Source organism: Apium graveolens, chromosome 3 (genome assembly GCF_009905375.1).
Source record: "Apium graveolens cultivar Ventura chromosome 3, ASM990537v1, whole genome shotgun sequence".
NCBI lineage: Eukaryota > Viridiplantae > Streptophyta > Magnoliopsida > Apiales > Apiaceae > Apium > Apium graveolens.
Genome location: NC_133649.1, coordinates 151696344 through 151720599, shown reverse-complemented (window position 1 = coordinate 151720599; position 24256 = coordinate 151696344). Strand labels below are relative to the sequence as shown.

Below are 24256 nucleotides of genomic sequence, written 5' to 3'. Positions count from 1 at the left end.
GAGGATATTCCACGGAGTCACCCCTAAATTTCTATCTTTCATGTAGAGTTTTATGTTTGTTTTTAACAAAATATAAATTTTTGGTTAAATATAATAATTACGATATTTCTATTTTCCTTAGAATTCTTTTTTATTTTTTATTAAAATAATAAAATTGAATCATTTATATATTTTTATTATTAAGGGAAATCATCTTTTTAATGGGTACTTTGGTTTCACCTTTTTTCGATTTCACGAACTTTTGGTTTTATCCCTTTTTATATCTTACTATAGTTTTAATATATAATTTTTTTCCTTTTTTCGACTCCTATATCGATATGAATCAAATTCTATATGTAATATTTTATCCATTTTTTATTCTTATATACAACATATTTATATTGTTTCTATATATAATTCAGTTCATATAAATATGGGAAACCATTATATTTTATCATTTATGTTAAGTTATTATTTTAGAAATGGCCCAAAACGATTCCATTTCAGTAAAAAAATGTCTAAAATATCAAAAAGGTCAAAATGTCAATACAAGGATTGTGTAATTATATTTTTTTAAAAAAAGAAAAAGAAACGAGCATCACGTGTGACATGATATATATAACGTATTGATATGATATTTTAGGTTAAAATTTTCAAAAATGACATTTCAAACCATTTTTCCTCCGATGATGTTTATTATTTTTAATTCAATTAGAATATTTACCATTTATCTAAACTTTATTCATGACCAACTCCACCATTAGAATTTAGAAGCATTTGGGTCATTTTCTCAGCACTTTACTAGATAATTTATTTTCCGATGATTATCTCTCTCTTGTTTATAAACTTCTTCTCAACGTTTAAAATCCAATATGGCTAAGAAATTGGTATATCATTCCATCAATTGTTTATTTTATGAATGTAAGAACTTTTCCTTGCTTCAATTAACTCCAATATGGTTGAAGCATCTCCATGCATGATGACTTTTCCATCTTCCATATAAATTGCACCATCTGCATATTCAAGTTCTTCCAAACGATGAGTTACCCATAGTGCAGTAACGTCTTCAGAACTAGCCAGAGAGTTCTTGATAGCTTTTATTACTCCAATCTGGTCATAAAAAATAATATCACATTTGAGAACAGTCTAAGAATGCAGGAACAAACTAAGGAAAGTATTAAAACAACCAGAGTAATCATTTTAGCCACTCCATCTACGCAGTTTTCTGAAATATGATTTTGCAAATGATTTCCAACTGTTTATACAAGAATTAACCCTTTATGCAAGGCCATCAAGGAGAGAAACATGGAAATTCATCACCCACCGCTACAGCCTACAAGGCAATAAACCTCCTTTTCTTAAAATTTTATGGATTAGTGCTAAGGTGTGGAAGAAGTTAATATATTCAGTAAGATGTTAACTTCAAATTAACACATCTTAAGTCCTTTGAAACGGACATAAAAATTACTGCATATCATTTTTCACTTCATACCATTTTTCAAAATCAGGTCCATAATTCTATTGTTTAGCTCATGATTTTGTTCGATTAAAACGAAAATAATATAAAATCCATTAAGCAAAAGATGCATCATTTTTGAATACCTATTATTTTGGTTATACTTATTCAGTTGGTTTTAAGGCTTTTTTCTTTATTTATTTGTTCTTTTTTCCTAATGATTTTTGTGCTTTAGGGTGGAGGGAAAGAGCCACAGCACCAAGAAAGACCAGTGCAATTACAAGTTTTCACAGTAATTAGTCAGGTACCTGATCAGTTTCATCCAAGAATGTTGTAAGCTCATCTAGTAACAGGACTTGGCACTCTTCTGCCAGGGCACCAGCAATAGCAACCCTTTGTTTTTGACCACCACTAAGAGTTTGAACCGGTCTCTAATAATTGAATAAAGAAATGATTATGATATGAAGCATGATAGGCCAAATTTTAACAAAAGGTTATGATTTGGTTCATAAAATATGCTGAGAACATACTCTCAGATATTCGTACATGCCAACTGCGTCCAAAGCTTTTGCAACCCTAGACTTAATCTGTTCAGGGGTATAATTAAATTTTCCAAGGCCAAATGCGACATCTGCTTCTACAGTAGGCATCACTACCTGCCCAATGTAGAACAATTATTTCAGTATAATAGTGTCCAAAGCAGGTTCAGTCATTCCATGCCCCAACAAGCAAACCCTTTTGGCATTCCTACATGATCAAGTATCCTTTATACCCTCAGTACTTGACAATTTTTTATTCAAAGACATATCCCTTGGTAAAGAAGCAGACTCGGAGGAAATATTAGAGCCCAAGCTCAAGCTAATATCTTCATTTCCTGCTCTTTCTTATTAACAATCAAGTATTACGTAGAGCTCTGTACTTCTCTTTTCCTAATATATATCTTTCTCTGGTTCTTTTTTTTGACAAGATTTTTCTCTGATTCTTAACTTATACTAGATATATATTTTAGTATAATTCCTCCCTTCACCAGCTAGTGACAAAAAAATCTCACACAAAAATAAGTGAGTAATCTTCTTAACTTGCTACTGAAAACCAATCATGCACTTTATATTTTCCAATAAGCAAATCAGTTTAGTAAAATGAGATTGCAGTCTAATAGATATTAAAGCATCGATTCTGAAAAATTCATTTATCAGCAAAAAACCAAAAAAAATAAATAATATGTCATTAGTGTTAATAGTTGTGTCACGTGTGATATCCGCATGCACAGTTACACATTCACACACAAGTGGGAGCGTCACAGAGTTTAAAATCTAATTATCTCCGCATTTTTATGTCATCCATTTACATATTGAAAGTCTTTCTCAAAATTTGGGTAAATCTTAATAGAGAAAACAAGTTTCCAACACCACGTGATCTAGACAAAATAGAAAACCAAAATAATACGCATTAATCCTATCCCCAAGTGGCAGAAATTTTGAAAAGAAAAGAACAAAATTATCAACCTCCAAAAGTAACCTTTATATTATAAATACAATGCGTTGTACAGAGAATCATAGAAGAATTCACACTGGATTCTGTAGAAAACGGGGGGCTCAGTAAGAGATAACTGAACAATAATCATTAGAAGTACACTGTATTTTTTAATGCTATGAAGAATTTAAGAAGGGACAACAAGAATATATCTTGTAAGAAATTTTATATAAATTACTGGGAGAATTTAGTGTGAGCTCATGAGAAAGGTCGTAAATAATTATAATAAAAATTTAATTGAAGAGACTTTTGTTAACTTTAATTTTAAAGAAATCTACTTAATACTCGCAAGAAAATTCAAAGGTAAATGAATTTCACATATTTTATAACTTGTGCCACTACTTGTAGGCCCCAACCTTAACTGATTTGAACTTTTAAACCAGGGTTTGAAGCCTCTACAATTGATTATAATGCTAGGTACTCGTCATGATTGAAATACTAGGTCAAGTGCCTGTAATCGTAGACTAGTCGCTGACTAGAAGATAAATTAATTATAAATAAATTAGATAATATATATAGAGTAAGTTTCTAGAGAGAACCCTCTTATAAACAATATATATATATATATATATATATATATATATATAATACGTGGTTCCCCACAACAAAAGTCTAGCATTTTTCATACTCATGTGTATATCAATTACAAAAGTTAATTACAAACATATCTTTTTTTCTATTCCATGTACACACTGACACACATACATACGCTGACTATACATATATTTACGCAGATTCTACTACATGTATATTCAGTTTTGATCAATTTATGCACACACACACAAAAAAAAGATATATAAGATGAGATTAGCATGTTGAATGTTGTTGATGTTGGATAAGTTTTTAGGAATATTTTTTAATTTTTCATTTTAAATTTTAACTGGATTTTGAATAAGTAGAACGATTATATGATTATCCGACTGACTGGTCGACAATTCGCAAGTCGACCTCTCCGGTCGACTCTCTCAAACCGACTAGTCGAGCGCCATGAAAACAATGCTGCTCATTGCTAAGTTCTGCTTTCATGTGGGCACATACCTGAAAACATTGGTTTTCTTTTTTAACTGTTAGAAACATAGATCTGATGGAGCTTGGAGATTGATCAATTGTTCTGGCTAGCCATATCCACCATCACTTTTATTATGGCCTGTTTGGGAACTTGGATTTCATTTGAAATTCTGAATTTGGCCAAATGATATGTTCACATGTTTGGATAACCAAAGAATTTGTATTTGGATTTCAAATATTCAAATACTAGTATAAATTTAAGAATTAGAAATGAAAACTCAATTCATGTCATTTGAAATAAATTACATGTTTCCGAACACAATCTTAAGTTAAATGTCCAAGCTTCTGCATACACTTGTTGAATACCTAAACCAATTCGCAATTTTTTCTTCTTAACTTATATGTCTTGTTTTATTTTCGCTCTACTACTTTGAGGTACAATTGAATATGTTGAACAATCTATATCATGGTTTTAGTCCTTTGGTAAATACAGGACAAATCTTTACCATATGACCACAATTTATTTCAATTTTTTCATTCTCTCAATAACTTAACTGACAGTTTGCTAAGAAAAATATTCCAAATTATGTAGTAGGTTGACAATTTCAACACTTAATGAGATACAATATCATCAACAAATTCAATTGCACTTCAGTAAAAAGATTCCAAATTATGTAGTAGGTCGACAATTTCAACACTTAATGGGATACAATATCATCATCGAATTCAATTGCACTTTGGTAAAGGCATACCTATATGATGTTATATTAAACATGACATCCACTAACGTGTATTTACAGTCGTCGTACTGCGTTGAAGCATAAATCCAAAAAAAAAACTATGATGTCAAGAGCAAACAAAAATCCTGCATTTCATCTCAGTCACTGCAAAGCTGAAAGTAAAGTGGCTCCTAAAAACTCAGAAACATCTATCGAGAAAATTTTAAACCAGGGAAGCCATAACATGAAGTACTATAGAAAACAAGTAACACTGATAGAAAAGCACATTATTTTTATTCTAACCTGATGATCTGGGTTCTGAAAGACAAAACTCTTTGGTTTTTTCACATACATAAATCCATCAGTCGGACACATAAGACCTGCCAATATCTGTGTAATTGACAAAAAGAGGGAATACATAAAATTAATAAAACAAGTCAAGGCTTTCGAAGTTAAAGCTAGAGTAACCATTAACAGTTTTACTGCATTAGTTAAAAGTTAACCTATATCAATACAGGAATGACTGTAAACTAGCATATCACCTTCAAAAGAGTAGACTTTCCACAACCATTAGGTCCCAGAAGCATCCAAAACTGACCAGACGGAATCTGAATCGAACAGTCCTCGAGAATGTTCACTAATTTCTTCTGTTTGGTCCTAATAGAAAACTTAACATTTCGGCTCTCAATGGCAAAACTCTCGGTTGCATTAGGCCTATTGGACACAAAGTTAAGCAAGGATAACCAAAAAAAACAACAAAAGAAATCAAGAATCAGTACTACAGTGTTACTAAACATAGTCCTAACATACCCCTGATAAATATGAGCACATTCACAAAGGGGTAATAGCAGATTGCTTGTAACAAGCATATATTGAAATAAAAACAGCATGAAACACAAGGGTGTTTGATGAAATGCCTGAATGAAAACTGAGAAAGTCAAAGTAAAGAGAGTAACCTGAGAGGAGTGTTGGAATGAAGAGGTGGGAGTTGGGCCGCTGAAGTGCGAAAGGAGGCACTGCAATTCATCTTTTAGCGGATGTGGTACGCTCACATAACATCACTGTGCCATAGTTATTTTCTAGCACGTCTCTAGTAAATGAGAATTTCCCCTTCATTTTTCGAAAAACCGAGGGCCTAATAAGTTATGGAAAAAGTATCAGGCCCTAGGAGCCGACCTTATGATTTATTTTCTCTCAACTTATTTTGATTTTTCATTGATTTATTAATCTCAATTTTAAAATATATTTTTTAATTAATAATCTAATTTCAAATTCAAGAATTAAAATAATTATTTTTAATAATTATTTATTTTGGTTCATTTAAGAAAAAAATCTAATTTATAAGTAAAATTATTCAAACATTTATTTAACTTATAAGTATTTTTTTATTAATCACTTATAATTTACTTATTCAATTTATTTTATAAATTACTTATTTTAAAATTTTTCAGAGACTTAATCTTTATGTTGGCTAACATCAAATTAATTATTACGTACACATTTATATCTACACATAAACTTCAAACATCCGCCTTTCATCATTGCTATAGAAAGGGAAATACTAACAACTCAAATTTTTTACCCAATTTTTTTTCAATAATAATGTGTCATGTATAAATGATAATTTTTATAATAATAATATAAGATCAAGTTTGTATAAAAATGAGTCCCAAATTAAAATTTAACAGTGTCAAGGCACATTATTTGGAGGAAATTTGAAAAACCTAGCACTGCTTAGAAAGAAAATAGAAATCTGTTCGTCACGGAAAAATTATCGGATTGTTTAGAAATGATGGATAAATTACAAATTAATATTTTAATTCATTAGTTTCGATTTTTCAAAATTTGTAATCATGCGTTTCTCTATTAATTAGAGTTATGATAGGTACATCCTAATATTAAAATAGAGTAAAATTACGTACCCAAATTTTTTTTCAAAAACATTACTAAAAAGATATGTGTGATTTTTTAATTTGTGAGATTCATATTAATATTGAGGGGTCCATTTCATTTATAATTGAACATCCAAAAGTATTTTAACAACTCATCATTCGGGAACGGTTTTGGGAATTATTTTTGAAATTCTAGTATTTTTCTAAAATATATATGAATATTTGATTTTATTAATTATTTAATTTAAGATATGCGCCAAAATTATAGGAAAAGAAAGTCTTGATATTTTGCAGAGTGGCCAACTCGTTTTCAAAATTAACTGTACAGGAATTTCAGTTCAAAGCCTTGTTATTTTCCGACTTACGCCTAAGTTTTTAAAACAAAAACTAGCCATAAGGATGTATAATACTTTAACCTCATCTTTGAATGAAAGTTTTAAAGTGAAAGGGTAAGGATGTAATTTTCTTTATTATATTTAAAAATCAGGAAACACAATTACGAGAGAAAGTGACGCTACTTTACTTTATTTTCACTTGATTTCCGTATTTTTTAGAACTTGGGAGCAGTGGGTTAATATTTTGAATTGTAGACTTGTAGAAGTATTTTAAACAATTTTGGATTAAAAAAAATGGTTTAAAGGGGCGAAGCACCCCGAGGCCCGATTTTAGACAACCTGGTTGTAAAGCTATGTAATACACCAGTCGAGCAATTCTTTCAGCTTTAAAAACTAGTACTACTTACTACTACATGTTTCTTATCTTAAACAGAAGAGGCCACACAATAACAGAAAAACAAACAAGTCACACATACTTCATCATCATCATCTCTAATGTCTTACTCTTCTTCCTTCCTATACACCACATTTTCCCACATTTCGTCACACCCTCAAACTCCCAAAAGAAATGCTAGACGACTAGTGTCCATCAGAGCTGCGGTATCATCTGAACCGGAGAGCGGAAAGGTTGCACAGAAAAAACCCCCAGAGGCTTCCACAAAACCAGCACCACCTAAACAGCTTCCTAAGAAGCCTGTCTACTCAAGTGAGTCGACATTATATTATTACACTGCCTAATCGTATCAAGCACAAATGCTTTTCTTTCTTTTTTTATATAAATGTGTGAATTTGTTTTGTGGCAGTGAAGAAAGGTCAAATTGTGAGGGTAGACAAAGACAAATATCTTAATAGCATCAACGTAAGTAGCATCCAACTCTTGTTGTAATTGAGTTCTTACCTCCTGTTATCAATCTTGTACGATAAAGACATTATTATATATATATTGAATATATAACTAATTCATAAGAACATTGCTAATTCTTAAATCACATAAGCATATAAGAATTAACAATTAAATTAGGAGAAGAGTTTGAGAAAACAAACAGAGATTGGATTTAATCTCGAGTCCAGAAAACTGTCTCCTTAAAGCAGTTTCGCCCCGCACCATCCGTGTTTAGCGACCTGCTTCCCAGGATAAAACGAGATACTAGTATAATCGATAGATCGAATATACTCTCAGCGAACTTGAACTAAGCCCGAGAACTATCACCGGAATATTGGAAAAATTTAAGACTAAAGAAACCAAGAATGAAAGAGATGACTCTTATTTTCTTGACTTAATAAAACTGATGCCCTAAGACTCTATTTATAAAGAGAGGCCTGAAAGGACTTGTTTTTCTTTTCGATGTGGTACATGGTATTTATAAGAAAAACTAAGGAATAGGTTTGTGCTACTCTCGATGTGGTACAAAACCACTTTTCATATTAAAAGGTAAAACTTTGGAATATCAGTTCTCATTCACCTTTTACTCATTTTGAGCGTGTTAATATGCGTTGGAATCCCCTCGAAGAGAAGAATACGTTCCAATAAATACACACCACTAACACATAATGTGTCTCACTCATATAGAGTCTCAAAATGATTCACAACTTAGTCTAAAATACTAAGTTTGTCCAACAATCCCCCACAAATGAGATTGATGGTCCAGTAGCACGCACCACATAGACACCACATAGACAGACAGACGCGGAGCTTGACTTGGTGATAGTTCCGGCGGTCAGATATAGCATACGATAGGTAGAGAATGCTCCTTGAACCTTCGCTCGAATAAGTATATCGACTTTACTGGTAGACAGTATGACGCGATGTCCTTGAACTGTTCGACCGTTTGTGTAAACGATGACATACTCATCACTATATCTTTCCTGACTCATTCAGTTCTCATGATTATGTCCATTTTGGCCCTGGAACATCGTCCTGGTTCTGCAAGAGTTTCTAAAGAATTGTGCCTCGCAATTCTCCTTTGAAGCGGCCATACTTCTCTCTTACATAGGTGATCTTTATCTTATAGAGTAACCCGCGTTTACTCAACCGAATATTATGTATTCAAACTTGAAATCCTTATATTCGTCAAAGATCATTAAAAGCATAAAGCTTAACCTCGTACCTTACGGGTCTCACTGTTTCATCATCATAGAAATAGGCCAGGGGTTACCCCCACAGTGATTTAGTCATCATGATTTAGTTATCCCATTGAACCAAGTTCTTGGGATCTCCAGTCAGCAAGGTTGGGTGTCCACCATGACGCCGTTAAGCAATAGGCAAGGCTCATTCCTCTCGATGATTTGACAACTATCTCTCGGTCTAACTAGATTCCCTTGTCTTAAACAGATTCACTCAGTTTAACCATCTGGTCAGTGGATCCAAACATTATCATTTGACTTTACATAGTCAATCATGATAATTCTCGTTGAGAATAGTTGTTTAATGGTATTATGTCCTCATCATAGATGTGAGACATACCATTTCATACACAATAATGTGATCTCCCAATTTGCATATTGATTACACGATATATGCATATTGAAGACACATTTTCCTTGTCATTTAGGAATATCCTTACAAAGTGGTTACTCAGCCTTTTAACTGCATTTATTTTATGCACCAGACTCGTATTCCATCATGAATCGAGCTAAGTTTAGGATTTCCATGACACGACTGCTAAGTGTGAAATGTATTCTCGAATGACTTTTAAGTTCTTAAAGTCAAATATCTAATTTACATACTATATTCACATAGTACAATTAGATATCTTTCGTATTGCAGTCCAAGCTCACGAGCACATATCATACACCTTATATCTCATTGCAGTCACTTCCAAGTGACCAATTTCCATTGTATTCGTGCATCTACCCAGTTTACCAACTGTATAGCCTATGTCTAATTTTGTACAATTTTAAAAAGTACAACAGACTTGCAATCCTTCTTGAGAGATCCTTGTTCATCTACGCTTGGATAAATATAAATCCATTCCAGCTATGACAACTTTAGCTTCGTTGATCTCTTCAAAATTCACATCACCAACATGTGACATGTATCATCTAAAACTTTTAAAGTCACGAAGATTGTAATCTTCAAATAAAACTTTTCAATCTCATCAAGATTTTCAGAGATGATCCTCTTGTCATTACTTCTCGTAATGATCAGATCACTCACATGCAATCAATTATGACTTGCATATCATGTATAAATAACACATGCACGCTTGTCAATTCTCTGATTTTGAATCAGTTTGACATCTCATATTGACATATTTCACATTTATGAAATAACTTTACTAGTTATTACTTAAGGCTTCACTTGTTATTGATATTACCAGCTTTTAGCGTCCCAAAAACCAGCAATTTCAGTTTGCATCATTACCGAGTTTAAGCATCCTTAAACTGGCAATCCTTATTCACATAGCAACCAATTTTGAGCGTCCTCAAAATGGCAACCATGTCATTTATTTGAAGCCATTGCTTATCATAGCAATATCAAATTTAATATGCCATTATTTCGTGTCAATGTTGTTTCACTCAACATGATCACCGAAAATACAGATTTTCTACTCTTGCTTTATCTAGAGCAACTCTCGGGTTCACGTAAATAGATATTTCTCCAAATATCTATTTAGAAAGACCATCTCAATGTTCATTGATGCACTTTTAAATTTCACAATACGATAATTTTAGTATCATCTTAATGAACATTATTCTCAAAACTCGAGAATATTACATAAATTATATAAGGTCATCACTTTCGACTGTAATATTTTTGTATCAGTCTGACCTTATACTTCCTTCAGACCCAGATATATTTTTTCAATTTAAAAATTCATTTGGGTCCTAATGCTTCTATCTCGTAAGAAGATCTATATATTTTTAAACAAGATTCTGTCAAACAGAACCACTCTCTCTATTTCTTAACATCCTTTCCCCCACAAAGGACATAGAGAGAACATGCACAATCCATTTTCTAGTACACGTGCTAGAAAATCTTGATTTATTGACTCTTAGTAATAGTCAAATTTTCTCTTGATATATTCACTTATCAAGAAATTATACGAGAAGCGCATTGCTTCTATTAAATTTACGAGTTCACCTTCAAGCAAATTATCAAGACAATCGGGACTAGCAATTATCCAAGTCTTTTGCTCTCTGCAGGTTCATCATCACATTCATCCAATAACTCGTAAGTTCATTTAGATGACTTTTAATTACAGATCTACTAGGATCTACTAGCTTATCGCATAAGCATTCCTAAACTCTGTAATAGTATTCTTACGAATCTCAAAAATTAGATTCATATATTGGATATTATTAGACTCAACCATTGTCTATGTATCCATCCAAAATATCTCAATTGATTTTGGATCTCATGCTACCAACAGAGGTATTGGTATCAAGTTTCGAGATACCCCCACATTTCAATTATTTTCAAGAATGTTTCATTACATTCCACTATTCATAGAAAATTCAATAATTTTCTATTTTAGATATCCCCACAATTTTAATATTTTACAGAATGTCAGAAAATATTCCAAAACTAATAGGAAATTTAATTATTTCCTTCTGTGGTATCATGTTTAAGGAACGATTAGCCATTCGTAACTAATATCCTCAAATTCAGTGATAGTCTGAGCTGATCACAATCGTTTTGCATCTCTCTCAGAGCGCAACTCAAGCCTGCATCTACTCCATTTATTTAATGCGAGTAAGGTGCAACGACCTCATGAATATTCACGTTGCAAACAGAATTTGCCCGGTGATTATTCATCATCAAATTTATTCACTACCATCTTAATTATCTGTATTAAGTTGGATTTGCCCTTGAGTTTATAGAGCACACATATCTCTATTTAGCTTCAATATTGACTCGACTACGAGTACGAGTGATAAATATTTTACTATCAAACCAGACAGTAAACACGTATCGTGTCACTACCTCTCATATGAGCAGGTTTTACGTCATTCATTAAAACCTATAAGATTTTAATATCATGTTTAAAGAACTTCCCGTGGTTCTTATCATTAAAAATTCAATTACCGAATTTCTCTAAAATATTTACATGGTTCACACGAACCTACATTTCTGGCTCACCTACTGGTACAACCATAAAAGGCCCAAGGAAGAATATAAATCTTCAATAACCCCACATTCAGTGATCCATGATCAACTGATGCGTTAGGGTTAACAACTTTTCGGATTCTCTCCGAAGTTCAGCGTAACTACTGAGATCAATATTCGCCGTATTAAGTATCATATGGATCACTATAATAGGCTCGTGTGTCACCGCCGCAGCAAACCGACACCAACACGTGAAATTACTATTTAACTGGAGGAAAAATCCAACCAGAAAAATATAATTTATGTGCCGACCCATAACCTGTACTCCAGGCCCATTAGGTTTTTTAATGTGGAGAATCCTGAGCAATTGTAAATCTGGTTCACTTCAGCTGCCCACCTCGTCACATTATTTAACAACAAACATGTTACTGCATTCTATCCAGTATTACAAATTTGTGATATAACTCAATTATTAAAGATTAAACAATAATAATTGATGCCTTATCATCACTCAACAATGATTAAAAAAATTAATCACCAAATAATCAAGTTCCATCATGAAAGGTCACATTTATGTAGCCATATCATTTAATTGCATAGCAATATCATGTTATGAACTTGCAAACACGCATGTAAACTATAGCATATACGATTCTTGTATCAGTGTACTAATAATTCCAAAATCAATTCAGAATTAAGAAATCAATCACCATGTTAACAAAACATAATAAGCTATCCATTAATAGCGAAAACATGGACGAATTATAAATTTGGGTTTAATCTACCAATTTATAATGATCAACCCGAGAGAGATGTCACCAAATATGTCCACCTGAATATAAGTTGATCATAAATCAATAACCATTAAAGCATCAATAGCCTTATAAGAAACCAATTATCCAACAACTTTGTGCTTACTTTTGCCTCGTACCTGTTATGCTTAAACAAAGCACCACTTAAAATCAAATTTATATTAATTTCAAGCACATGGCAACAAGTGATCAAAGAAATTAACGCACTAAATTTAATTTAATTAATGAGGCAAATAATGGCCACTCATATACCCATAAATAAATCCAATTTAAACAATCAAATTGACCTTTGCGTCTACTCACAAGAAAGTATGAAAATTGAAGAAAACTGCTTTAAGATTGTTATCAATCTTGTACGATAAAGACATTATTATATATATATTGAATATATAACTAATTCATAAGAACATTGCTAATTCTTAAATCACATAAGCATATAAGAATTAACAATTAAATTAGGAGAAGAGTTTGAGAAAACAAACAGAGATTGGATTTAATCTCGAGTCCAGAAAACTGTCTCCTTAAAGCAGTTTCGCCCCGCACCATCCGTGTTTAGCGACCTGCTTCCCAGGATAAAACGAGATACTAGTATAATCGATAGATCGAATATACTCTCAGCGAACTTGAACTAAGCCCGAGAACTATCACCGGAATATTGGAAAAATTTAAGACTAAAGAAACCAAGAATGAAAGAGATGACTCTTATTTTCTTGACTTAATAAAACTGATGCCTTAAGACTCTATTTATAAAGAGAGGCCTGAAAGGACTTGTTTTTCTTTTCGATGTGGTACATGGTATTTATAAGAAAAACTAAGGAATAGGTTTGTGCTACTCTCGATGTGGTACAAAACCACTTTTCATATTAAAAGGTAAAACTTTGGAATATCAGTTCTCATTCACCTTTTACTCATTTTGAGCGTGTTAATATGCGTTGGAATCCCCTCGAAGAGAAGAATACGTTCCAATAAATACACACCACTAACACATAATGTGTCTCACTCATATAGAGTCTCAAAATGATTCACAACTTAGTCTAAAATACTAAGTTTGTCCAACACCTCCTTTATTCTACTTTATCTGATATGTAACAAGACAATGAAACAAATCTAAGCTACGGTCACATCCAAGCATAACTCTACTCTAAAGAATAGGGAGCTCATTTCCGGGGATGTCTTAAAACTGGAACTAATGATATGTGATTTCACCCCCCTCCCCCTTTCAATATGTATACATATTCCACTAGTCCTCTTACCAACATACCTAGTTTGTGAAACTATTTTTGTTTGTTTAGAATGAATTGTATCATTTTCAGTATAAGCTAAGACTGTTAGTGATCTGCTCCTGTGCCAGTACTTATCTGTTGGACACCCACCATATTACAAAGGCTTGGATTACATCTATGAAGACCGCGGAGAGGTACATCTTTTATTAATGCTAAATACTCCAATACGATTAAGAAATGTATTCAAAACTTTTAATCTTGATCATGATACATTAATAGTCCCTGTTTATAACTCTGCTTTAACATACGGTTGCCTCTGTCTGTTCCTAGGTTTTGGACTTGAAAATCTTTGAGACGGGAGAATATGCACTTGTAAGTAATACTTCCATGCCTTATCACAGTTCTACATATATCTGTATAACCAAGGGGGTGTTTGCTTCAAAATTTATTGAGTCCGGTCAACAAGAATTGGAACCTCAATCCCACGTGTAGGTGTTTGGATTAGTAATTTGATTGAATGGTATGTGAACCCGATTCCTTTTAGGTGAATAAATCGTATCGTACCTTTTCCACCCCTAGTGTTTTCATATCATCCGCATTCCCATTGACCCTCATTCCCATTCTCGATTCTCATTCTCAACGTCCATTGAAACACCCTTAAAATAAGTATTTGGTCGGAGATAATGGAAAGAGAAATGAAATAAACTGTGAACAAAATTAAAGGGGAAAGAGAGAATGTGAGGAAAATCGGAAAACAATGACCCCTTGTAAACGTTTTGTGAAGAAAATAATGAGTGCATGGTTTACAGATTGCATGGGTTGGAGTTCCAACTGCACCAGCTTGGCTTCCAACAGAAATGCTTATCAAGGTAATTTCACTTTGATTATTGTTACACTATTTGCCAAAGATAATTACACTCAAAACCTGACGTTCAATTTGTTTGCAGTCGGACAGGCTCGACTATGAAAGAATTTGATTATACTCTGCAGGACACTGAAAAATGCAACAAACGCGTTGTTATTGGTTTTCTACATCATCACAGAATAGCATTAACGTATATGAAAAAATTTACCAATTGTAATTAAATTGGTTTCTTGACTGAACATTGTACCAACAGTTTAGAGGGAGGGAGACAAATCTTGTGAAAATAAGAATTTTACAGCCTGCATATAAGAGTCAATAGTTTCATCAACAAGACATAATTTTGTTCCAGAAATCGCTAGGTGTGCTAGGACGGTGGGGGTACCTTCGAGAGATTAATCGACAAGTCGGAAATTAATCGGACCGATTAACCGGAATATTAATCGGAAGAATATAAATATTATTTTTAATTTTTATAATTATATAATAATCAATATGTCAAATATTTGTTTGAAAAAAGAAATTAGAATGATATTACAATATCTACACATTTGACATTCATTATGTACTAATTATTGAGTTTACAATATTAAATATATTTTAATTCACAATTTTAAACTAATTACAATATGTCATTTTTATATTTTAAGTGAGAAAATAAATATATTAGAGTACTTGTTACTTTTTATCAATACTTTATATTAGAAATTGACATGATATTGTGTGAAATTATGAAATTAATGATTTAAAATTATAAAAACATAATTTTTTTTTAATTATTTTCCGCCTAGACCGCCGATGACCGATTTTTGACCGACTATCCCGTCTAATCCCGATTTTAAATAAAAACGTCTAAATCACCGCCGCCTAGACCGATTTTGAGAACAGTCGAGAGGCGATTCCTCTCCAGAATGCACACTTCCTAATATTACAAGTACATTAAGGTCTTTCTTGAAACGTACAAGTGCATATCAAATGAGAAGTTATATGGATTAAGACCTGATGACGAGGGTTGTCAAAATATTACACCCTACTAATCCCATATAACTTATTGAATGGAGTTTGGATTTAGTTAGTTATTTATTTAACATGCTGGATTATTTAAACCAGGATTCAACATACCCAAACATATTGCTTAGCATTAACAATGTGCTCTCGAGTCACAGAATGGGTGAGAAGAGTGTTGACGGAAGAATTTGACAACAACAAAATTTGAGCTTTGTAGCCGGAAATAAAATATATGACGGTGTTTTTTCGTCGGAAAATATGAACAGTGTTCGTCGGAAAACGTGAACAGTGCTTGAAGATGGTGATTATTAGTGGCTGAGATCGCTTAGGATCAGTGGTGGCTCATTTGCGCTCTCGCTTCTGACCCCTTGCAATTTACCTATGTATCCCTATTTATAAGGAATCAAGTTAACGTAGTTCTTAGGCAACAAGAAACCTAATGGGCTTAGATCTCTTGTCCCGATGCCCGGTAGAAAATATACTGGAAACCGTCTTCTACTAGCTTTAGGAATGTCCGCCGATGAGGTCCAACCACAAAGGTCCAAGGCTCGTCCACGGCTTCGAGACTTCACGGATAAGGCATCTCCCCGACCAAGGATAACCCTCCGCTACAAGCTGTTTCTTTAGTCCGTGGACGCAGGTATAGCCGTGGTTCACCCCAAATGTTGGACGCATCCTTCTCCCCCGGATTGAAGGGTTTTTAGCACATAAACGCAACGAAAACGTAAATTTAAATCTTAAAAAAAAACGAAACCCTCCGTAGGATCCATGCGAAAAATAATATTTAATTCGTAGTTCAGTATGTTTACCTTAAGAAACTTTACGTTAATGGAAAGATGGAGGTCTTTAATAGCGATCCAAGAACGATGAACCGAAATCCCAAGCAGCTGCTCCTTAAGTGTGAAGCACTCCACCAGTATCCACCAAGAGTACAATGTGATGGATGATGAAGAGGTTGAGAGAATTAGTTGCCTCCCTCTTGTTCTACTTTAGAATTAGGGTTAATTATTTTGAGTTTGAGGCAAATAGGGTTTATAATAGTATATTTATAGGAAAAAATTTTAGCTGAAAATTTTCCATAAAATTTTATTATTATTAACCCTTTAATTGATTATTCTTATTAACCAATTAACTAATAATTAAAATACCTTTTAATCATTAATCCATTTTCTAAACACTTTAGAAAAATAATTCTCTCACTTGATTTAATTTCCAAAATTAAATTCTTAATTAATAATATTAAGAATTAATTAAATCTCATTTAATCAATTATTAAATCTGCTAATTAATTATTTATTTTACAAATAAATAATTACCAACCATTATTAATTAATTCCTCCACCATTAAATCATTCTCTTTTATGGTGTGACCCTGTAGGTTCAATATTAAGCCGGTAGTAGAAATAAATAATAATAAAACTATTTTATCATTATTTATATAAATTTTCTAATTCATTAAATATGATTAATTAATAAATTAATCATATTTATTTTACATCGTGAGGGAAACTTCTCAGCATATCGCGACTATCCGGATAATACGAATTCACTGCTTAGAATACCAAGAACCTATTCAGTGAGTAGTTACTGTACAATCAATTTCTTCTACCCTGCAATGTCACGATTAAATACAAGGCATGGAGCTTGTGTCAAGCCTATCTTATTTAATCATTTGCTTTCTCATTCACTATGCTTAGTTCTATTTAATGTAAATTAGAAACTCCTTTCTAATTTCATTCACTCTGGCCAGAGATTCCTGAACTAGCATAAGTGGATCAGCATTGAACATTCTCTTCCTTCACTGGAAGGGGTAGATCCTTTATTGATCATACACTATCTTCGTGTACAAATTCCTATACCCAGTAGAGCCCTTATAATTGTCCCTGGAGACTAAGAACTAAACCAAAGCATAGTTCAGTGTACACAAGATGACTATGATGACCTCAAATCTAAGGATACTTGTACAACTATCACTATGTGAACAACTGCTGACACGTGAGTGAACTCCATCAGTTGTTCAGCTGTGTGAGTCATGTTCAGTGAACTTATTCTATAATAAGCACCTACATACTAGCTATAGTATCACCACACAAATGTCTATGAGAACAGACATCCTTCATAATGAAGCAAGCATAGTATGTACCGATCTTTGCGGATTACTAATTAGCAGTTAGTAATCCTACGACCAGGAAATATTTAAGTTTAGAGTTATCATCTTTTAGGTCTCATTATTATGATCTCATCATAATCCATAAAAAGCTTTACTCTAAACTATGATATATCTTATTTAAACACTTAAATAGATAAAGCCCGCAATAAAACCAAAACAAGTCTTTTATTAATATCAATGAAATCAAAACAGATTACATAAAAGTTATTCCTAAATCATCATACATGATTGGACTTATGACACATCTCTTTCAATCTCCCACTTGTACTAAAGCCAATCACTCTGGTATCTAATACCCACCTTGTCTTTATGACGATCAAAGTGACTTTGAGAAAGTGGCTTTGTGAGTGGGTCTGCTACATTGTTATGTGTGTCAACTCTCTTGACGTCTCCTCTTTCAATACAATACAAGAAATGTTACCGCGCTCCCACTAACCTTTTTGTAGACACATGGTTCATCTATGTTTTTGATAAAATCAAACTCTTTGATTGCCTTATCAAAATGGATGTTCCATCTACGAGAAGCTTGCTTTAAACCATATATGGTTCGCAGCAGCTTACACACTAGGTGTTCATTTCCCTTGGAAAGAAAACCCACTGGCTGTGTCATATACACTTCCTCTTCAAGTTTCCCATTGAGGAAGGCCGTTTTCACGTCCATGTGCCATATCTCATAGTCGTAGTAAGCAGCAATCGCAAGCAAAATCCGAATTGATTTTAACAGGGCTACAGGAAAAAAAGTTTCATCAAAGTCAATCCCTTGCCTTTGTCTGAATCCTTTTACCACGAGCATGGCCTTATAGGTCTCCACCTGCCCATCTGCTCCAATCTTTCTTTTGTATACCCACTTGCACCCAATAGGCTTAACACCTTCAGGCGCCTCAACCAGAGTCCATACTTGGTTGGTATACATAGATTCCATTTCGGATTTCATGGCACTATGCCATTTCTCTGAGTCAACACTACTCATAGCCTCATTATAGGTCACAGGGTCGTCATCATCAATGATTGATAACTCATTGTCATTCTCAATGACAAGGCCATAATACCTCTCAGGTTGGTGAGACACTCTCCCTGACCTACGAATGGGCTGTTCCACAGAAGGTTGTTCAGTCTGAACAGGTGTTTCCACTTGATCCGTAGTAGTTTGTGCTTCTCGAACTTTATCAAGTTCAATTTTGCTCCCGCTGTTTCCTTCAAGGATAAACTGCTTTTCCAAGAAGGTAGCATGTCTGGAGACAAACACCCGATGATCGGTGTAAAAGTAATACCCTAAAGTCTCTTTAGGATATCCCACAAAATTACATTTTACAGATCGAGATTCCAGCTTATCTGGGTCAACTTTCTTGACATAAGCTGAACATCCCCAAATCTTAACGTGTTTAAGACTCGGTTTCCTTTCTTTCCATATCTCATATGGAGTTTGAGAAACAGATTTGGAAGGCACCTTATTCAATAAATATGCTGAGGTTTCCAATGCATAACCCCACAGGAATACTGGAAGATTCGCATAGCTCATCATGGACCGAACCATGTCTAACAAAGTTCGATTTCTCCTTTCAGATACCCCATTCAACTGTGGAGTATATGGAGGAGTCCACTGGGAGACTATACCATTTTCTTTGAGATTAGCTAGAAACTCTCCATTCAAGTATTCACCACCTCGATCTGATCGAAGAGTTATAATACTATGTTTGGTTTGTTTCTCCACTTCATACTTATATTCTTTGAACTTTTCAAAGGCTTCAGACTTGTGTTTCATCAAATACACATATCTGAATCTAGATCGATCATCTATGAAAGCAATGAAGTATGAAAATCCACCCATGGCTTGCGTAGACATTGGTCCACATACATCTGTGTGTACCAATCCTAGCAAATCTGCAGCCCTCTCTCCATGTCCACTAAATGGAGATTTGGTCATTTTACCCAATAGACAAGACTCGCATGTAGGATATGATTTAAAATCAAAGGGGTCAAGTAACCCTTCCTTATGCAATGTCCGCAGTCTATTTTCACTAATATGACCAAGTCCGCAGTGCCACAAGAAAGTGAGATTTTCATCATCCCTTTTTCTTTTATTAGTATGTTCAATTTGTAGTAAATTATGCTCTACGTCTCATACATATAGACCATTGTTTAAAATACCACTTCCATAAAGAACGTTATCTCTAAGAATTGAACATTTATTATTCTGAATAACAAACGAAAATCCAGCCAAGTCTAACGTGGAATAGAAATAATATTCCTCACAATCGAGGGAACAAAATAACAATTATTTAGAACAATAGTCTTTCCCGTAGGCAAATGTAAATGAAATGATTCTACAGCTTCAGCAGCAACTCTTGCTCCATTTCCCATCCGTAGAATCACCTCATCTTCTTCAAGAGTCCTACTTCTCCTTAGTCCCTGCAACGAATTGCAAATATGAGAACCACAGGCGGTATCTAATACCAAAGTAGAAATTTGACTTAGTGACATATTAACTTCGATCGTGAACATACCTGAATCAGAAGCGGTAGTCTCATTACCCTTCTTCTTCTTCAATTCTGCAAGGTAAACCTTTCAGTTCCTCTTCCAGTGCCCCATCTTGTTACAGTGAAAGCAAACAGCTTTGCTCTTGGGGTCTTCAGCTTTTGGTGGAACCGGCTTTTTCTCACCTACTTTCTTCTTCTTGGAAGGGTTCTTCTTCCTTTTCTTAGGATTGGAACCTTCACCAATTAGAAGAACATAACTCTTCTTAGGGGGAAAATTCGATTCCGCAGTCTTCAACATGTTGTGGAGTTCAGGCAGGCTGACATCCAACTTATTCATGTGAAAGTTCACAACAAACCGCGAGAACGAACTCGGAAGTGATTGCAAGACCAAGTCTTGGCTCAGCTCCCTATCCATGGCAAAACCAAGTTGTCCAAGACGTTCAATCAAATGGATCATCTTAAGTACATGGTCATTCACAGATGATCCCTCAGACATCCTACAACCGAACAGTTCCTTCAATATCTCATATCGAGCTGTCCTCCCTGCCACATCATACAACTCTTGTAGATGCATAAGGATAGTGTGAGCATCCATATGCTCATGTTGCTTCTGTAGCCCAATGTTCATTGAAGCTAGCATGATGTATTGAGCAACATTTGCATCATCTATCCACTTACGATACACAACATGTTCATCATTATGTGCATCGCTAGCAGGTTCAGTAGGCTTAGGTGAGTCAAGCACATATTCCAGCTTCTCAACCCTGAGAACAATTCTCAAGTTTCGAAGCCAGTCAGCAAAATTAGGACCAGTCAACTTGTGAGCATCTAGTATACTCCGGAGTGATAGTGCAGAAGACATAACGAATATAGTAAATCTGTAAATGATGAACACATAACAACACTTAGCAAATATTCAATTTCATTTCAAGACACTATATGAATCGGGTCTTTATTCATAAGTGGCTCCCACTAGTTTATCTAATTTATACAACCCCTAAGTGAAAATTAAGCATTCATCATGCTAGTGGGAATAGGGATCCTACATTCCATCACACAACCTCGGCTGTAGCACGAAACGTCATGTGATGTTCAATAGGCAGACAACTCTTGTCAATTACATCTTATGTTATTCCCTAATAAAACTTTAGCCTCTTAAATAATTGAGTCACGGTTGTAGCACAACAAACTCAATATTCTAAGTCAAGTCTAACCCAACATTTCGTACAATTGAACCAGTCTCCAACGGCCCACGGCTGTAGCACGTAACGACCTTTAGATTGTAATTCAATGTACACATCTCTATGTAATAGAGAAGTATTTCTTATTTCGAAATCAAAGCCCTCGGCTGTAGCATGAAACGACAATGATTTAAAAATAAGAACCACTTTCTACCATGTTGGAAGGCTATGACCGACACAAGCCCGTTGTGTCATTGGCCAATTACTACTTGATATTATTTAATTTTAGAGGGATTATATTATGTTACAATCATAATCATATTATAAAGAGATTCTTCCTATTAAATTAAATATTTCAAATCAATAATCGATAATCAGATGATTCCCAGATCGGGGGGAGCATTGTCAAGAGGCGTCACTTAATACCCTTTTCTTATAGATAGAAATCTGCTTTTGACATAATCATCCTTTCTCTCAATATTGAAAATTCATATTTAATTACGTGTTTCATAAACACAAGAATCTCATGATTGTATTCATAATATTATTGTTAAGGCAAGAAACGATTCATATTTTAGATTTTCTAAAGCACGCCTTATATTGATTTAAGTTCACCTAAATCTATCATCGCATGGTAAACATATGCATATATCTCACATATAAAATTAAATAAACAAGTAAATGTAAAGTGCAATAAAGTAAATGTGTTTGGTTATGGCCCCATCCTATGTGATCTTTATCAAGCTCATGATAAAGATCAAGGTCAATCTAATATGGTGATGGAAATAAATACAACTACTTATTACATAAGTCTTCTTCTTTGTTTAGATTTCTTGTATTCCTCGTCTTCTTCTTTGTATCACCTCCATTGGATAGCCTTCTTGAGTCTTCAATTACATTACATAGATTGAAAGTAAAACTAATCTAATGAACTTACAAGAATAACTCGAGTTACATTCGAGATTTATGATTACAAAGATTGACGACATGCAAGTTGTATTTAAAACCAAAACCAAAACCATTACACTAAGGTCGAAAGGCCATAACCATCCACCATGCTCATACAACACATAAAAGCATGTTAAAACACATAATCTGATCTTAACATATCATATTATCCATGATCTAATCATAAAAAAATATGACAAAAATCAGAAAAATCAGAATCAAATCAGAAAAACAAGAATCACTGTTTACGGGCAGTAAACGACGTCAAACGCCTTACAAACGAGTCGATGATAGCTTTATCTATCAGTTTTGTTCAGACGCTCGTTTACCTATGGAATAGGGTATTCGTTTGCTTAAATCGGACACCAGACCCAGATTTCAGCAAATCTGCAGTAGCCTATTCAGAATTCGTATCTAATATGATTCTCATAATTAGAACAAACATAAATCATGTATATATCAGTATATATACAGATTACATAATCATCTTATGATTATACAACTCACATGAATATCATATATTCAAAACTATACATATATAAGCATATTATATCAACATCAAATCATGGCGAATCACGTACATGCTCATATATTGAAAACAGTTAAACACATAAACGAATTAAAAAATTTTCGTAACCTTGCTCTGATACCATTGAAGGGTTTTTAGCACATAAACGCAACGAAAACGTAAATTTAAATCTTAAAAAAAACCGAAACCCTCCGCAGGATCCATGCGAAAAATAATATTTAATTTGTAGTTCACTATGTTTACCTTAAGAAGCTTTACGTTAATGGAAAGATGGAGGTCTTTAATAGCGATCCAAGAACGATGAACGGAAATCCCTAGCAGCTGCTTCTCAAGTGTTAAGCACTCCACCGGTATCCACCAAGAGTACAATGTGATGGATGAGGAAGATGTTGAGAGAATTAGTTGCCTCCCTCTTGTTCTACTTTAGAATTAGGGTTAATTATTTTGAGTTTGAGGCAAATAGGGTTTATAATAGTATATTTATAGGCAAAATTTTCAGCTGAAAATTTTCCATAAAATATTATTATTATTAACTCTTTAATTGATTATTCTTATTAACCAATTAATTAATAATTAAAACACCTTTTAATCATTAATCCCTTTTCTAAACACTTTAGAAAAATAATTCTCTCACTTGATTTAATTTCCAAAATTAAATTCTTAATTAATAATATTAAGAATTAATTAAATCTCATTTAATCAATTATTAAATTTTCTAATTAATTATTTATTTCACAAATAAATAATTACCAGCCATTATTAATTAATTCCTCCACCATTAAAACATTCTCTTTTATGGTGTGACCCTGTAGGTTCAATATTAAGCCGGTAGTAGAAATAAATAATAATAAAACTATTTTATCATTATTTTATATAAATTCTCTAATTCATTAAATATGATTAATAAATTAATCATATTTATTCTACATCGTGAGGGATACTTCTCAGCATATCGCGACTATCCGGATAATACGAATTCACTGCTTAGAATACCAAGAACCTATTCAGTGAGTAGTTACAGTACAATCAATTTCTTCTACCCTACAATGTCACGATTAAATACAAGGCATGGAA

General features: G+C 33.5%; 2 protein-coding genes across 2 annotated transcripts; one reads left to right on the top strand and one right to left on the bottom strand.

Annotated features, from left to right (window-relative positions):
• Positions 1 to 707: 707 nt before the first annotated feature.
• LOC141712845 (ABC transporter I family member 10) lies at positions 708 to 5838 on the bottom strand. Its single transcript, XM_074515943.1, has 6 exons — positions 5652 to 5838; positions 5238 to 5409; positions 4999 to 5085; positions 1966 to 2091; positions 1744 to 1866; positions 708 to 1089 (listed from the first exon to the last, which is right to left on the bottom strand). The coding sequence occupies exons 1-6, from the start codon at positions 5720 to 5722 to the stop codon at positions 880 to 882; spliced, it is 789 nt and encodes a 262-aa protein (XP_074372044.1). The 5' UTR covers positions 5723 to 5838; the 3' UTR covers positions 708 to 879.
• Positions 5839 to 7259: 1421 nt separating this feature from the next.
• LOC141712846 (NAD(P)H-quinone oxidoreductase subunit O, chloroplastic) lies at positions 7260 to 15181 on the top strand. The gene is made up of 6 exons (XM_074515944.1): positions 7260 to 7628; positions 7726 to 7781; positions 14136 to 14201; positions 14338 to 14379; positions 14817 to 14876; positions 14955 to 15181. Exons 1-6 carry the CDS (start codon positions 7418 to 7420, stop codon positions 14982 to 14984), a joined length of 465 nt encoding a protein of 154 aa, XP_074372045.1. The 5' UTR covers positions 7260 to 7417; the 3' UTR covers positions 14985 to 15181.
• Positions 15182 to 24256: the final 9075 nt, after the last annotated feature.

Excerpts from the sequence above, each read along its gene's own strand:
- LOC141712845 (XM_074515943.1), bottom strand. The coding sequence starts at position 5,722 with ATGAATTGCAGTGCCTCCTTTCGCACTTCAGCGGCCCAACTCCCACCT. Across the intron at positions 5,086-5,237 it reads GAAAGTCTACTCTTTTGAAG|ATATTGGCAGGTCTTATGTG; the intron begins GTGATATGCTAG and ends TCAATTACACAG. Across the intron at positions 1,090-1,743 it reads TCTTGGATGAAACTGATCAG|ATTGGAGTAATAAAAGCTAT; the intron begins GTACCTGACTAA and ends TTTTATGACCAG.
- LOC141712846 (XM_074515944.1), top strand. The coding sequence starts at position 7,418 with ATGTCTTACTCTTCTTCCTTCCTATACACCACATTTTCCCACATTTCG. Across the intron at positions 7,629-7,725 it reads TAAGAAGCCTGTCTACTCAA|TGAAGAAAGGTCAAATTGTG; the intron begins GTGAGTCGACAT and ends GTTTTGTGGCAG. Across the intron at positions 14,380-14,816 it reads AGACGGGAGAATATGCACTT|ATTGCATGGGTTGGAGTTCC; the intron begins GTAAGTAATACT and ends CATGGTTTACAG.